A 17783-nucleotide genomic window follows, 5' to 3' on the forward strand; every position below is an offset into this window, starting at 1 on the left:
TATGACAATATACTGTGTATAGTCGAGTTAATGTCACTTGTAGGGCTTATGACAATATACTGTGTACAGTCGAGTTAATGTCACTTGTAGGGCTTATGACAATATACTGTGTATAGTCGAGTTTATGTCACTTGTAGGGCTTATGACAATATACTGTGTACAGTCGAGTTAATGTCAGTTGTAGGGCTTACAATATACTGTGTACAGTCGAGTTAATGTCACTTGTAGGGCTCATGACAATATACTGTGTATAGTCGAGTTAATGCCACTTGTAGGGCTTATAAGTGATGTACCCCTAAGTTATACGAAATATACTGAATTTGTTTTCTGGTTCTTTGGTTACCCAAACGAGAACTATTTGTCTTTTACCAGCATTGGTTCTCATTTGTTGGACGAATTCAAGTAACAAGAACTTGACCAAAATCGTTAAAATATTTAGTGCATTAGGCAGTGGTGGTCTAAGGGGGGATGGGATGGATATTATATCCACCCCCCCCCCCAACTTGACCAAAATCGTTAAAATATTTAGTGCATTAGGCAGTGGTGGTCTAAGGGGGGATGGGATGGATATTATATCCACCCCCCCCCCCAAAAAATATTTTATATTTTACAGTATTAGCTAAGATAAATACTGTTAGCTTCAGCATATTTTAGAGCTTAAAAACGTATAAAACTACGTTTTTAGGCTTTAAATTTCACATTTTTATCGGTGGGGGGGCAGCCCCCCAGACACCCCTTTTTCTGGGGGATATACCACACACCCAAGACGGAGAGGAGAATGGACCCCGGTGGTCACCCCCCCTTAATTAAATCCTGGGACTGCCACTGGTATTTGGGTTATTCTCATTTGTTTGATAAATCCAAGCGAGAAGAACTCCTCTAAAAAGCACCTCCTTAGTTAGTGTATTGGAGTATACTCTATGCAACAACTCTATGCACAGACAGTAAAGAAACTCTATTATTACTCTATTGTCTGTGGTTGTACTGGGGTTGAGTTATCACCTAAATGGTTTATCCGAAGTAAGATATAAACAAAATCCATATGTTTATAGATCGTTCGTTTAACTTTATAAATCATATACATTTTGTAATTGTAGGGATAAAAGATTTATAACATTGGGCGAGGTCGTATAAGGGGAAAATAATGGATAGCCCTTAGTGAGAACGTTGAAACTATCTTTTGGCTCTACGGCGTTGCTAGTCATATGTTTGTGATCCTCTCTATAAGCAGTGGATAAACAAATAATTTTAATTACATTATACTTATCTCCTCCATAAGAAACACCGTAGGTGTATAGAGAGTTGTAGATAACAATTAACGGAAGTTCTATTATTAGTAAATCGAACTCATACAACTCTATATACACGTTTTGCGTGTTAACAAATCACCAGTTTCTGGAACACCACCACTAATCCACTTACGATAATAGTTTAAATGACTTCGACCTCTCCCGCCATAATGTATGCCCGGAAGTCACGTGAAAGATAAGCGCGGGAACACGGAGAAGAAGAACAACGCTGGTAGCCAATGGGAGGTTAATGCCTTCTGTAAACCGGTTTTAAACGGCTCTATCCATCTGACTACATCTGCAGCAGGGGTCAGGTTCATCGGAATGCTGGCGAAATGGTGAATCTAGTTACTTATAGGAGATTGTTTTGGATGATTCCCTTCATGTTGTTTCCGAGATTAAATTGAAATGAGAAAGCAGAGAAATTTCTGCAAGGAATTAGAATACCAGTAAACGGAAATGGGAAGGTTTCCCTGAGTTTCTTCGGTCAAATTGATATTTGCATACGGTGATATACGTTTTGAAATGTTTGGAAATCTATCGATGAATTTCTTCATTTACCATGGTGGATTCACTAATTTTTTGATAGTCCTCTACCAAATGTCTATGATTAAACATTTCTAAAAAAATTTCTAACAGTTTATTTTTGTATAGTTAAGTTGAAATATATAAATTTAACAAATTAACCAAACATTAAAGTAGAAGGAACATAATCACCATTATCAGTGTACCGTGCGCCTTACAACCGCGCCAGGCAATCTGAGTGCAGCATGCATTTTGCATACTTGCGCCTTGACGTACCAAGTTGCAAGGGCCAAGTAAGACTATCCACTTCGCACTGTTGTACTACAAAAGACCAAACTTATCTGAGTTACTACTAATCGTACTGTTTCTTCATCATGGAACTAAAATTCAGTGGAACATGCCACTGTACCTCTGCTATTACGTTTCCAACATTATAATTTTAATCAGCAAAGGTTTTAAGTTTTTTTTACCGAATAAAAAAAACCCTATAGAGAAATAGCTGTTACCGTAGGTCTCATGGTAAGACCTAGGCCCGGGACTGATTTACTTTTTCATTTTAATGTCCCCAGAGGCAGTATTTTTTGTCCGATGTTGACAAAATTTTGTTTGGAGGTGTAAGGCGGAATAAACTTGAATGAGTTCGCGTACCAGCATGATCGGACCATAGGAACGGGGTTTAACCGTGGGTTTAATGGGGATAAAAATGGGGTTTTCTCATTTTTTACACTTAAAACACAAAATTTATAAATTTTTCTCCAGACCTTTTTAAAGAGCTTAAAAACAAATAATTTAGTATATCAAAGTGTTTTTGTACAATTATTGGTTACGGAGAAAATTCAAAAAAATGTTAATTTAAAATTCCCATGTTATTCTTACGGAGAATATTGTAAAATGTTGTAGTTGGCTTGTTTATGGATATATTTTGATAAAATAACTTAGCGGATCTATTTATTTCATACCGAGCTATTGACATTTTAATAAAAAACACACTTTATAAGTTTCCCTGTAGGGTTCTCGTTCTCCTGTCTAGGGTAACCTAGGTTCTCGTTAAACATAAATGTTAATTTAATAGATTGATTGAAAATCAAACCAAACAAATGGAAATTCGCTTAGTCGGCAGGTTTGCTGCTGCGGGGGTATTTACTGCAGAGTCGTGCCTTAATGCTTTGGCGTTTGAAATATAAAGTAAGGATAGTCAAGAGTACAATACTCAATAGATACAATTCATAAAAGTTTTCAAATAAACCCTCTATGTACTTTTACTAAAGCTTAATTTCGTCTTCTTATTCTTCTTCGTGACGTTCCAATGTTCCAATCCAGTGAGCTTTAACCTTACTGGACTGAGGCTGTTTTGACTTCGTCCTCTTCAGCCGGGGATAATTTCGTCAGCGTAACGTCAACGAACGGTCTTCTTACAATCAATGCTACTTTCCCCGTCGTTGCTTTCAGTTTGATGCGGTCAAAGCTAAATAAATTCAAAGTCCTTTGGCTATTTGATAATCTGCTCATCTCACCGCTCTTCATCACTAATCTCATCATGATCCAATCAAATGATCAAGTAAGTGATGTCGAGAAAGCTGCAACCTACAGCAGACTGAGGTATTTATAATTTACCCGCGGCGCCCAACCTGCCAACCTGTCCGCCCCAGATATACGGCAGTGTTGGCAACCTCACGGAAAAATAATACTCGATTAACTGATCACCCTAATACATCTGATTTGCTGATTTACTCGAATGTGGTCTGATTTCTCTGTGGTTGTTTATTAGTTAAATAGAATCTTGGACGATTCTCTCACTTGTTACAGTTCAGAGGTCATTATTGTTGTTGGTAATATCATCAATTTAGTTGGGAATCTGAGTTGTTATGGTGCTCTCCTGAAGGCCAAAAGGTCGCCGGTTCGATCCTGAGAGAAGTCAGGGATTTTTGACGATTATTTATTTGGCCCTGAAAAAAGAAACAGCTTATATTTGTCGGCAACACAGCTACAAATACTATCTCACTTAATTCTACACTCATTTGTCACTGGGTTAAAATACGCCCCATCTCAATTAGTAATGTAAATTAACATGTTACAATATTGGCAACATATTTGACTACCAGAGTTAACAGCTTTCCTTTTCACATTGTGGATTCTCCTGGTATCTTAGGACACTTGCGATATTAACCATGGTTGTGCACTCTTAGAATATTCGATTGATCATTTAATGCCCGGTTATGAATACCAAAATATATAGCTACTGTTGCAACATGATGGATAAGTCAATCAGTTTTTCTAAAAAATCATCAACCTCTGCAACATTCCTCCACGACCTGTGCATCTCTACAAAAAAGCAAACCGTTGTGTAACAGTTTAGGAATGTCTCTTTTCTCAATTTGCCATTTATGTCGAAGAGTTTATAAGTACGTTATTATGGCAATCATGTTTTTGCATTGGCAACACTGGGAGATCCGCAGACCGCAAGATGACTTGCAGATCAGCTGTAAGTAGCGTGGTCATGAACAGCTGTTCGGCTGAGTTACCTACCAGCTGACAGCAACAATGATCAGTCGGTCAGTAGTGGCTTTAGTAGTCATTGGAATATGGCATCGTAAATTATTCCGGCAATAATTATAGTCTTAGGATTAGTTATGTTAATTCCTTCATTCTGCCAACGGTTTGAACAATTTACATTGTGCGAGATTTGGAAAACCGGTTGTAGCTTAAATGTGTATTAATTATCTTTGATAATGATGATTGAGGTAGGCCATCATGATCGATAATAACGTGCTTCGATCAACCGATTATCTCTAAGCTACCTTGAATTGACCTTCGCAGGCTTATAAAATGCAACATGTTGTCTGCTTTTCGAGAATCAACTAACTCAAGTCCACTTTGAAAGCTTGTTATAAACCATAAACTTTTGGAAGTAGTCATTCAATCTATTGACTAACTGTCACCAGTGGTTTTTTCATAAACTCACTTTGTGTAGTTGTCAAAATTCAAAGTTTTACATAATTTTTCATAGTTTGATAGAGCTAGAGTTTAGAAGATTTCATTTCGGGTTTTCTTAGTTATAAAGTTGGCATATTTGAAAGAAATCGGTAATTGAAATTAGAACACTCGTTTCGTGGTCTATGCAAATGTCAATATTCTTTCCAAAGCTGGTCACAACTTTAACATGGGTATTGGGTGTCTACCCATCTATAGTTAAAAATATCATTGATTCCTACACTTGCTTTAAATTGTTTGCAGATTTGATAACAAAATCACTGTATAAGACAAAATATGATTAAAACTCTGAAGTTATCCTAAATCAAAATCCTTTTGATATTAGTAACTTAAAACCCCCCAAAGGTGATGCCAATCTACTAATACAGTATACTTGTGAAGAACAAAATTTTATCTTCTTGGCAATTATATGATTTTAAATAAATTTGTTGCGAAGGGAAATTCCTTAACTGCAATTCTTTTAAATAAAAGAATGTTTCTTTATTAATTTGGAGTGCACAGAAATATTGGAACGTGACGTTGCATTGTTTGTTACATGCACGGCTGTACAATATTGTAGCTTTCTAATTACCTTGTGATCGGTAAGAGAGTGTATCTTTATTTATTGAATGTGTCCGACAAAGTCTCAAGATGAGAGAACAATGAACAATGGGAGAAAAACTAACAATCACAATAAACAACGTTCTGTTATTGTCTCGAGGCTATTGTCAGACAATGATTGGAGTGAAGTATTGTCCATTGGCAATGCAGGAGATCACTAGATTTTATTTTTAACTAAAACACGGTGCATGGTTAATTTGTGATAAAATTACTGTACATTATGAGTATGGTAAAGGGCGGCACAAAACAAATACAATAAACTAAATACGACAGTAGATAAATTATTTTTCGTCAATCTACTGAAAATAACAGTTTTAAACACAGTGCTTAAACAGTTTTAGCACAGTTTAAACAGTGCTTAAGTTGTTTTTTCCCAGGAAGAATCTGCCGGTGTTGTTAATATCAGCTCTTGTTTTTTAGTATTATTTATGAGAGAAACAACACACCATGTGTGATAAGATACTTAAAGATACATAAAACTGCCTCAAACACACTAAATTGTCCAAAGTTTCCCTTTTATCGATTCCAATCCACAACGTTCGGTGGATCTGAAACGATCGAATGACAGCTGTAACAGCTGATTTGAAATAAAACATCAACAATATGGCTGGCTGGGTACCTTCAAGAAAAATAAATCTTCTGGAGCTAAACAAGTTCGTACAGCTACCTAAGTAGTAAGCGTTGTAGACGTAATGACCGGTAATGACGTGGCGGTACAAGTCGCAAAATTGGTTAATCGAAAATAATCGAGCCTCGCTCATTTTCCACTTTTTGACCCTATATTTGTAAACATTTCTCTTATTCAACATGAATTCCTTTGTTATGGTCCCGGTGTAGGCTGTCTCTTCTAAGTACAGCGGTGCACCGGACCAACTCACACACTCACAACATACAATGGTGAGATAAGACCTAGGAAATTATAAGTTGGACATCGTCGTGGCTTTGTCGGGCTAATGTTGATGTTGTTGGTTATGTCAATGATGTACACTCCCAAAACATGACTGCAATGGTGAATTCAACTTAGGAATGTCTTGACGGTAATTATAGATCTCTATGTACATCGGTATACCCAATCTCATTGAATAATTGGTTTTATTTTTTTAAATAAGGGAAATGAACAGTATTCAGAATAACATTTCTTTAGTAGGAAATTTTACACAAGGACAGCCGTCTTAAAACTTAGGTAAAAGGGAAATGGCACAAGAAAACTTTAAAGTGGAGCGAGCGAGGCTCTTACAATACACTCCTCCTGAACAGCTGAAGCGATATACACGAAATCTAGCACAGTCATAGTAACCAACCATGGGAAGGAATAAATCTGAAATGGTACAAATCAGACCAAACAGGGTTTTCCTACGTGAATTTGATCTTTTATAAATTTAACATGGGCTTCATGGGTTAATTGGTCACCATGACATTATTTGCGAGATAACAGTAAAAAGGTAAACAAGAGTCGCAACATATGTTAGTCAACGAATCTTCTAAAATAGCACTTGGACAAATACCGTTCAGTGTGAAGAACAATTGGATTAATATCATAGAGCATAATCATCGCTCTAAATAAATTTACTACAAAATCTGCTAGTAGATTATAACATTGTAAAAAGGAATGATTGCCATCAATGCATTCAATAGCCATAGGATCTGTTTACTTTCCACTTATGATGTGGCATTCATTGAATTCACCATGATTTGACAGTGAACAGAATAGTACAACAGAACTATTTTCACCATTCTATTCAACCATCACTCTTGATTCTGAAATGAATACTGAATTGTGTTCTCGAAAGCAAACTAAACCGAACATCACGTGAGAAAGCAACGGTTCTATGGAACGGTTACAGTTCAATCGCGATTTATACGCAACGGTTCCGAAAAAATCGCCCCTTCACGCATCTCCAGAAGAAACTGGTAACAGGTGACTCACTTTACCCGCAAAATACACGCGTGCGTGTGTACGTGTGTGAAAAACAATATTTACTTTCACAAAACAGTCAAAATGCCCGTCATTGTTATTTTCTGCGTGTAGTAGAAATGCTTAACTAAAGATAATGCATACAAACTTTCAACCATCATAAGTTTAGTACCTATATTATTTACAGGTTAGGTTAAAGCGTTCTGGTCCAACTAACCTAATCCTATCCAACAAATGATTTAACTGACGTGACGTCAAAAACACGATATGTAACCAATTAATTTGTTGGAAAACCGATGAATAGTTTACCTTCGCAAAAAGGCTTTTGTAGGCTAAACTAGTACACAAATTAATATTTTCGACGATTGGTGTAGAAGGATCTACACTAAAAGAGATTTTGTAAAGTTTATTTTACTCATTTATAGGCTACATTGTTTCTGAACCCAAACCAACGCAAAATGTGATAATGAGAACAGAAAGTGAGTTTACTATCAATAAACTAAGAGAGCCTAAAACACGTCTACACGGAGAGAGCGAGTCATTGCTCATGAAAGTTTAGTTGATATCTTAATAAAGGATGTTTCTGTGGTGAAAGGACTAATTTCCTGTCATCGGGACGATCTCCGAACTTGGAAATTGGACATAAAATTGTCAGTTGATAAAATAACATACTACGACACTCAGGGTCAAGCTTTCATGGAGTAATTACTTTGAAACATTCGTTGGAGTGTTTTGAGCACAAAACGAATCAATTGTATATGGTTTGATATTTTTGGCCTTTGCAAACCCCAAGAAACTGACATATAACAAGTTTACCGATGAATACGATGGATTTACAAACAACTTTGGAAGCCCCAATCATGAAGATTAACTAGAAATTTTCATACGCGCTAGAGCCTTTTCAGTCCGTTCAGACCGAATTTAGTAATGTAAATCTGTTAGTAGTGTGTTTGCAATCCAAATACGTATCACATTATAACAAGGAATATGAGTAAGCGTAAACATAAAATTTGCAACCATTATTGAAGATTGAATACAATTCAAAAAAGTCAAAGTCAAGGTGCGTATTTTGGACGAAGTTGATAGAAAATGCGTGTTGACTGAATAGCATAATAGCTTTTATAGTCAGAATAATTAATCAAACCCGGAATTATCATTGAACCACATCTTAAAACAACCATTCTGAGGTTCCCACGTTGAAACTTTGCTTAGGTTTCACCAAAAGTTGAACGAGAGATGATCCCATTTAGAGAAAAATTGCATCAATTTGGTAAGTGGACAACAAAACACCCAAACGTTCCCAAATGTTCGGCCATTCCAGATAGTTTGGAGGAAGACACAAATAACAGTGTTTAGGTAGGGAACAGTTCGATGTTTCGATGTTTGTACAATTTTGCACCGTTATTTCGCCCAACGTGGACCAAGAGGCTCAGGAATTCGATAAATCATCTGTGAGGCTCACTGTTCGTCTTCGTTCTCATCGTATCGAAGTTTCGACCACTGTAGTAAACAGTCTGCAAGCACTAGGGGTACGAGTCATCGAGTTGTGGTCATTGGCAGAAATTAATTGTTAATTTCGGAATTTGTACCATTGAGATTGCGCCCAAGGTGAAGCGATCTGCTAACATTTAAGGAAGTGTTGTTAAAGTTTATGTCTCAATGGAGAACATTTTATTAAAAAACGCACAATGTATCTTTTGGCCCTAACACTATTGAACAGAAAATTGAATGGTTTAATAATTCACTTGCGGCTTCTATGTTTTGATTAGTTTTAAAAACGAAAACATCAATCAATAATAGATCTAGATTACTACAAACTCTCATAATTGTCATCATTTTTAATTCTATATATTGATCAACCGACTATAGCCACAACCAATATGATATTCTGTTAACAGATTTACCGCATAAATTGATAAGCCCGTAAAATATAGCACAACCCAACAAAACCCATTGCTACATCAAAGTTAACATTTGCATACACGAATGACTTTATACTCCGATCTCGGATACATCTGAGATGAAAAGAACTCGAGATTCGTAACAAGAGGTCCGAACTTTAGAACGTATAGAAATCTAACTCTGCTCGCAGCTGGCCAAAAATGAAGCATGTTCTCACACTTGACATCGAACTCAGTCCAGTCCATTAGTTGTGGCTATCAACGCTACAAATCTCCGTAAACCCGTCCTACGAGTCTCCAGCAGCTACAAGGTCGTAGGTCTCAGCTCCAGCGATGGCGATATTTTACCCGCGGAAAGTTATGATATAGAACCAGATGCGGAATATGGAGACCGGTCAGAGCAGAAGAAAGCAGAACTCAAACTTGGAGATTTCGAAAATTATAAAATAGGTAAATTAGAGTTGACCGGGTATCATTTGGTTGTATGTATGGTCTTTGACAGTGATATGCTTCCCATTCCCATAATAGAGGCTATAGCTACAGTTCTATTGTAGTCCTAGAATAAAAAAAAACGTTATTTAACAACGAAGCCATAGTCAGACATTGCGGCTGCAATTACTGATTTATGTCGGATACACCAACTTCAAAACCTATCCAAACTAAAAGTAGGCCTACAACCTATTGTACATTTGTACAACTATCAAAGCGACAAAAAGTATGAAAGAAAATATGAATTAAACTGCTACTCTTTGTAGCAACTTGAAGTTCATCCAACTATTTTCTTTTTGAAAACAAAATTGTTTATTGTAGGTCCATGTGAAATGGAATGACTACTTCAGAATTCAACAGTCCACGGTGTTAAAATATTGGAGTATTTGATTTAAAGTTTGTTAAAAGATACGAGAAAAGTGAAAAGTCCTACTTTATTTTTGGTGTAAGAGTTATTATTATTGCTGAGAACATAGTTAAGTAGCTCGATGATAAATAGAAATTGAAACTGTCGATATCTCCTAGGAACTGACTTTAACATTTTTCTTCGGGGTTTGATAGATACAAGTTAGGTAATCCATCGAACTCAGTACTTGTTAGTGAATGCATTTGGCACTTCATAATAAGGTATATGTTTTAGGGATACTTAATAATGTTTTTGATTAGAAAACAAACTAAGAAACTCTATAGCTGCAACAAAGGCATGACTAACAAAAATATTTATACATCTCGACAAAATAAGGAGTACTGTGTTTTCCCACAAGTGATGACCCCGACTGCGACACAAGTTTTTTTACGGATGTGTCAAGTCCCACGTCCTACAGATCTAGCGATGAAATCTTATGGGAATATCATGACGATGACGTAATACAACCGAATAGTCTCCTACCGTATCCGCAATACGCGTCGCTTTGTTCGATATATTGTTGGTAAAACTATCGTTTCTTTTCATTTTGGGGTTTTCTGTTTCACCCATCGATTTCTCGGCTTCCTTTTGAACCAAACCGGGAAAGGTATCTGAGGACCCAGAAATTATGATGCGGAGAAGCAACTCGAGCGACAACCTTCCTTTTTGAAACACTACACACCTCTACTTTCCTTCCCTAACCAAAAAAAAAAAAAAAAAAAAAAAACCTTGAGGGGGGGTGGTTGTGACGCTCAGCGCCACTATTTTATATAGTGCCACACAACTAAATCGCTGGCCTTGCGATCGGCGCGCCTCCTTCGGTCTGCCGCTTGCCTTTTTTTCGAGAAACGTCAAGGAGCTACGAAATCGAGTTTTCCTCGGTCTTGTCTGTCGCCGGCCTCCGTCCCCTTCGTTGGATTTTCTGATTGTCCGTTTACTGAGATCGACATGCCTTCGTTTTATCAGGATGAGTCTATAATTAATTATTAAGTAGAGCTAAGACCAGGATGATAGGCTAGTTTAATTATTTAAGGGGAAGCCGGCAGGCTTTCGCCCCATTCGCAGAAATGTAAATTCCAAATTATATGATTACCTCGCTTAACGAGGTAATCATTCCTAGACATGCAAAAATCACCACGTTGAAGGCTTAAGTATCAATTCTTTCAGGAATCGCCTTATGAGTCCAAATTGATTCAGTAATGAGTTAGAGAGTGATATTTACCTGTTTTTTATTCATTACCATTTACACTATCTACCAGTTTAGTTTGGAAGGTTAGCTATAGTTCTTTTAAATAGTTAAAAATAAGTAATCAAAGCTGGCTTGGCCTGCTTCTGGTCTGGGTAAAGATTTCCGCCCTCTGGTTCCCCAACAACGTTTCCAATTTAATTGTTATTTCTAGATGGTAGTAGAGTACAGCACTTTCTTAATTGCAACATGTTAGGGTCCTCCAGGCCCTAACACCCACAACAGCCAATTACCAACACATTTCACTTAATTACAATCAATACATCACATCACCACAGAATCAATAATCAGTTTTCACACCATCAATCTCATCAAAGGGCCACAACAAAAAGTTTCAACAATAATTTTCAAATTGAATAACGATAACGTTTTTGTATGTATTGACTTGATTTATATTGTAATTAAATAGAATAATTATTTCTTTGAACATATCGATACTACATAATGCAATACGATTTTTCTTCCGACCATCGCATCGCAAAACCGTTTCTCTTTACATACTCATTTATGGTACCGTTGCAATGACCTATTCTTCTTCTCACCAAATCAGCTGTATTCTTGTTATCTAATCATCTGTTATTAACGTATTATTCAATCAGCTGTTTCTCAACTAACTTCTGTTTCGATTACGTCAACGTATTCCCAGTTTGGAGGGAATTTATCTTATTGTATAACCAAACTGGTTGTCAAGTGTTAGGGTAATAACTTTCGTAATAGTTGTACAAAACACGTGACTCATCTATCAGTTGGCTCTGTAATTTGGTTATTACCTCACTATTTAATTTCCAAAGTCGTAACTGAAGCCGTTTATGGTTCGAAAATTGACCCAACATACTTAAATCATCAGGTGTTTTATGAACGGTTCTGGCAAACGAACAAACTGATCATCTCGTTCATTTGACTTTAGTATATCCTTCACTCATCTTTTCCTTATAATACAAATCCTGAGATATAGGTGTCGAAAAAATCAAGCCTTAACTTAGACTTATAATTAATTTATAATTGCACCAACCAAACCTTTGTATTTAAAAGAGGTGTGGACATTCAGAACTACCTACCAAAAAAGAGTGGATGGAAATTTTAACTCAACGCATTTAATTGCATTTTTAAAGTATTCTAACTGCTCTTCTTTAACAATGAAGGAATTCATAGTTTCTCACCCTTGTGTGTCGAATTATCTACAGAACGATTTCTGAATTTTAGATTCACTCATTATTTGATGTTTGAAATATCAAACATTACATATTGTATATTGTTATTTGATGTTTATTTTGTGTAAATATTTAGAGTGGCTTGTCGAAATAGATATTGGAAGTAAATTTTAATTTCACACCCTAATATATGAAGTCTCCTTAGATTTATCTTCAATAGCTCAGTAAACACTTACAATTCCTAACTGTGGTTACAAATCATCCTATCTCCCTGGCCATGATGGGACATCCTGTAGGACAATCAGTATCCTTCAAGACAGGATAATGTCATTCCCGTTATCCTTCAGGAAGCTGGACAAGTGGACAGTGTAATGAAGTATAGAGACCTGTTATGATACACGTAACTGTACAAGACTGCACACCAAGTCCTTCACAAATGATGAATTATTTTAAATTGGTTTTTAGATCCTTTAAGTAAGTGTTTGTTTGAATACGTAGGACTTAAAATGGTATACAGCAGAAGGAAGTCTTGTTGGTGAGTTACCGGAAAGATTATGTAGATTTTTGAAAAATGTTAAACATACCCATGTGTGAGGCTTTTAATCCCACGTTGTCTAGTAATCAAAACAGGTGCAATGCATATCTGAATGTATTTGGGAAGTAATCGAGGTCAAGTGTGATAATACTACCTATAGATACTATACTATACTACTATACTACTATAGCTTTGGTCTCCCAATGTTTAAAATTGCTTTTTGGGGTGTTAACCAAAATGATTTAGTAGGTTATGATAAATTCCACGATTTTGCATCCCCAAAAATACATCGTAGTTATTTTATACAATTAAGTGCGTTTGGTCCTAAGAGCAATTTTACTAGTTCAATATGAATACTATATGAACAAAAGTATTTAATTTGAGGTAATTTCAACTCCACTATCAACAACCAACAACAAACAACAACACAACACAAACAATGTCATAACCCAATCACTGTTCCTGTTGGGACACCTCTTTTTTCCACCATTGCTTAGGTTACCCTTCGTTTTATATTCAGCTATCCCTGTTAAGCACTTCTTCTACCATTGATAATTGGGCTTTCAATAAATCGTCCTGGCTAAAAAAGAAGATCTTAATCAGTGTCAAATCACCATCTCAACCACATGAAATCTCACATTTACCATAAAATACAAACCGCAGGCTACCCAAGTGTTTTGACGTATTAATATAATCTACCACTGTTGTTATCTATGATACCCTGTATACCCTAGACACCAAGGTTTATTTTCAGCTGTTACGGTTAGGTATACCAACTAGCACTGTTGTTCGATATTATGGTTCTTATCCCGTCGATACTAAGGTTCATTTTCCCCTGTTTCAGGTAGACATGCCGCCCAACGCGGACGACGAGGAGCGGCGACTGAAGGTTGTCCAGGGTCTCACCATCAATGGATCGCCCTGGAGGCACAGTGTCGAGCCTGATGTCGTCTCTAAGGTGAGAGAAACGTTGAATATAAAATAAATGTATTAACATTTAAGCTTCCTATAGCTATAGGATAACTTTCCTACAAAGAACAACCTACGATGTGAAGCATATATCAGTAATAATCCATCAGCTTAAAAGAAAAGATACTATACACATTTCCCAAGACAGAAAAATCAGAGCTGAAAACTATAAACTATTGTAATTCCTTCCATAGATTACAGCTAATTTCACAAATTAAAATAAAACGCACGTTTTGTACACAAACGAATAATTTAGCTAATTAAATCAATAGAATCATCTGGACTCTTTAACGTATATTGGGAGTCTTTCATTAATTAAATGTATTATACAGTGAAAATAAGATTAAGATTAGTATAATTGGTTGAAAATAATTTATTCGCATTTGCACTAGGTAAAAAGTTTGTCTCGGACTTTTGGATCTTATGAGAATTTAAAGTTGCGTAAAAGCAATAAAGTATATAGTTTTCGATCTAGTTATTTGCATACTCGTATTTTATGTGTTGACTTGTTGAGATTCTTCTCCTTGTGTGCTGTATCCGCTCTGCTTAAGCGCACATTTACAAACATTAGCTACTGCTTGACACCCTTACTCGGTATGGTACTCGTAAATACAAAAGCAACACCAAAGGTAACGTTGAGGTTATTACTCCTTGCAAAAAGCTAATTGAGTTTCACATATCCACGAACACTTCCAACTCACAACACATTTTCTGGTAAAAAATAAGACAATTACACCACAGCACATTATGGGGGGTTATGCACAATGGTATGTTATGGGCTGTTAACAACTCCGGGCACCCCTCGGAAGTCGGTCATAACTGAAGAATTCTACAACAAAGAGGTTTTGCAGTTCGGGGAACTATAAAAACTGTGATGAGTGCCTGGACCACTCCCACGGTGAGGTCGTGAATTGGGGCTGTACAATTACCATTACCAAGGAACTGGTCATTACTGGGATTAGTTCAGGGACCTGTTCAGGAGAGTGAGTTGTTCTTGGGCTCTATATTGGCTAGTGCTACAACAGTTCTGTGTGGGATCTCCATTATCCAACATCAAACAAAATTCACTGCATAAAGCCCAATTTTAGAGCGAACTGTGCACTAAACTTTGTTGACCATTAAGTCTCCACTCAACTCAAACTATACTGATGGATAATTAACTCACTGATACTTCTTACTGTGTATAGCAAGCGAGTCCATCGAGTCCATGTTGGCCTAGCATCACTAGAATCACCATATGATACACCTTAATTGATCAATATCGCTTTTCTGTCAACTAAACTGATTGAAATCCTCCAAAAATAACCATCTCTCAACAAGCAATATTACCCGATCAGTGTGATTTTCCTCATCATTCTTGGAACAACTATTAAGACAGAACAACAAAGAAATCAAAAGAGGAAAAGTTAAACAAGAGTTCGACGAATCTGAAGACCATTACAGATACAAACAGCGTTCCATCGAGTTGCGATAGTTACGACAACGATGGCAGCGCCGTCGTAGAATTCCTAGAACACAGTGTTGATAAAAACCAAACACATGATGCTCTCATTGGTTGTCGAGAGAAGATTTAGTCCTGTAATGAGTCAAACCCTGAGTAAGCGGTATAAATTTCTACTTGTGTATAACCATCACATCATCTGCACATCTTAATGATCGTGTGTTCATGTCTGAATATTCAACCAGAAGTCTTCTTCGTGACTTTCCAATCCAGAGAGCTGAAACCCTACTGGACTGAGGCTGTTTTAGGACTTTGTCCTCTTCATCCGGGGAAAGGGTAGCAGCAGTAGTAAAGACGTGTAAATTACGAGAGAGTGTGTGGAATACGCTCAATTCTGCCACAGCTGCCGGTTGGGGTTGGGTTGAGTGGTTTGTTTTATTGAGGATGGTTGTACGGTTGGTTTGTGGTTTTCGGGCAGGGTGTTTTGGTTTGAATATAGATGCAAAGTAGTCTAATGACAACATTTCTGTCGTAGCCACTAAATAGCCACTTTGCCAGTTTGTTTCAATAGCACCGCATCTCAGTTTACAGATTGTTCAGCACCAGCCAGATTTGTTCAAAACTCTATAGAATTTCGTTTATACATACAATTTTGAGGAAATGCTAGATCAAGCCTCAATCGCAACATCCAATTAAATATTAATGTCGGTAACAGTAGCTTCAGGAAACTCGACGACTTCACTACTCTTTAAGTAGAAGCCCGCAAGATATAACCATAAACCATGTCGCCTATTGCTTCCTCGTCCGTTCTGTACTCAATGAGAATGTATTTCACCTAGGAACATTTAGCTTTCCAACATGTGCGGACGATATATCTGCTGTAGACCAGTGGACCAGTGGGCAGTGAGAGGACGAGGCTGTGCCGTTATTGCCTCAGGGCCGCGCTGAGTCGTCACTCAGCAGATATTGCTGATACAATCCGACTGCGGAGCAATAGCCACTAGACAGGAGCTGACATCTTTGTCAATTAGCAAAATTAAGATTCAAAATATTATTATTTGTTTTTACTCGTCCTTTTCTTTATTTTTGAACCGTCAAACCATGATTCGTCGAATAAGTGGCAGAAAATGTTCCTTTTAAACGTGGAAAGGTCTTCCAATGTCAAGGTCCTCTGTTGACAAAACCCTCCGAAAGTATGACGTCAACGCCGACCAGTTTTGAGAGCCTTTACGAAACTGGTTTCAAACAACTAAGCAGGTCTCAGTGAATCTGGTCTGAATGTCACCTGGGACCCTGGGACTAAGGTCTTTGGCGTTGAAGCGACCTTTCTGCCAGAAGTCATTCAGAGCATGGGCTGACTGGTTGAAACGGCATACTTTTTAGCCTTTTCAAGCAAGGACTTTGGAATTTGAGGATCTTGTCACTGCAAATATAAAAACTATCGGCCCTTTCTCGTTCACCAAATGACTCACCGCATGAGTTTCACTCATACGGCTGATCCAGGACCTTGTCTAAGAGTGGCCTGACTCTATACTAAGTCAATACAGTGGAGGTCACACTATACAAGATCAGATGAAAGCCAGGTCTTCAATAAAGGTCTTAAATAAAGCCAGTTCAGTTCACACAAAGATCCGCGTCTCATTTTACTTTCATGATTTGGCTACCTTACAAAATACGCAGCTGTTTAACGGGGTTAATGAGATGTAATTTCATCTGGCTATTTAAATCCATTGCGAAGGCCTGCACAAAACACGTTAGAAATTTCATTGGAGAATTTAAACTAGATTCAGATTCAACATGTACTTGGAACGAATGAAAATCATATTGGACAGGATTGGTTAAGCAAAGACTTCAGCTAAAAGATATTTTTAGTGTTTACAGAACAACAAGTGTTTTACGTAAATATGTTCTACTAGCTATGCTAAGATTTCAAGCGATTGAATACTTTTAACAATCCCGATTATCGATAATGCTGCTAGATATCTGTATCCGCAATTAGGTATCCGGTATATCTCGGATGCGATTGTTGCGTGTGTTACGACGCATTAGTTCCGCATGACATCGCTGGTGAGATGTTGGTAAAGTAACTGCGGCGTTATTAAACTCTCGTTAACGGCAAACGGTCGTGTTTTCAGGCTTACTCACTGAGTGATGGACCGAGCTTGGCTGAGAGAAGGTCGATTTCTCTCCGGTCGGACCTACTCGGTTACTTATCACTGGTTAAATATCAAAGTTCTATTTGCAAATAAGCATTATACATTCGACAAAAAGTAATAAGTAAATTCTTCGTCGATGTACAATTTTGAATTACGTAGGCGATTGTTC

General features: G+C 37.2%; 1 protein-coding gene across 1 annotated transcript in view; it reads left to right on the forward strand.

The window, feature by feature from the left end:
• LOC129000154 (uncharacterized) overlaps nucleotides 1-17783 on the forward strand; it is a 68875-nt gene that overhangs the window by 11113 nt on the left and 39979 nt on the right. The window contains exon 2 of the mRNA XM_054427088.1: nucleotides 13893-14006. Within this exon, the coding sequence (XP_054283063.1) occupies nucleotides 13899-14006 (108 nt within the window). The 5' untranslated portion in view covers nucleotides 13893-13898. The remainder of the gene's footprint in view (nucleotides 1-13892; nucleotides 14007-17783) is intronic.

This window comes from Macrosteles quadrilineatus, unplaced genomic scaffold (genome assembly GCF_028750875.1).
Source record: "Macrosteles quadrilineatus isolate MER2022 unplaced genomic scaffold, UCM_ALF_1.0 Scaffold_8__2_contigs__length_117827958, whole genome shotgun sequence".
NCBI classification, from domain to species: Eukaryota; Metazoa; Arthropoda; class Insecta; order Hemiptera; family Cicadellidae; genus Macrosteles; species Macrosteles quadrilineatus.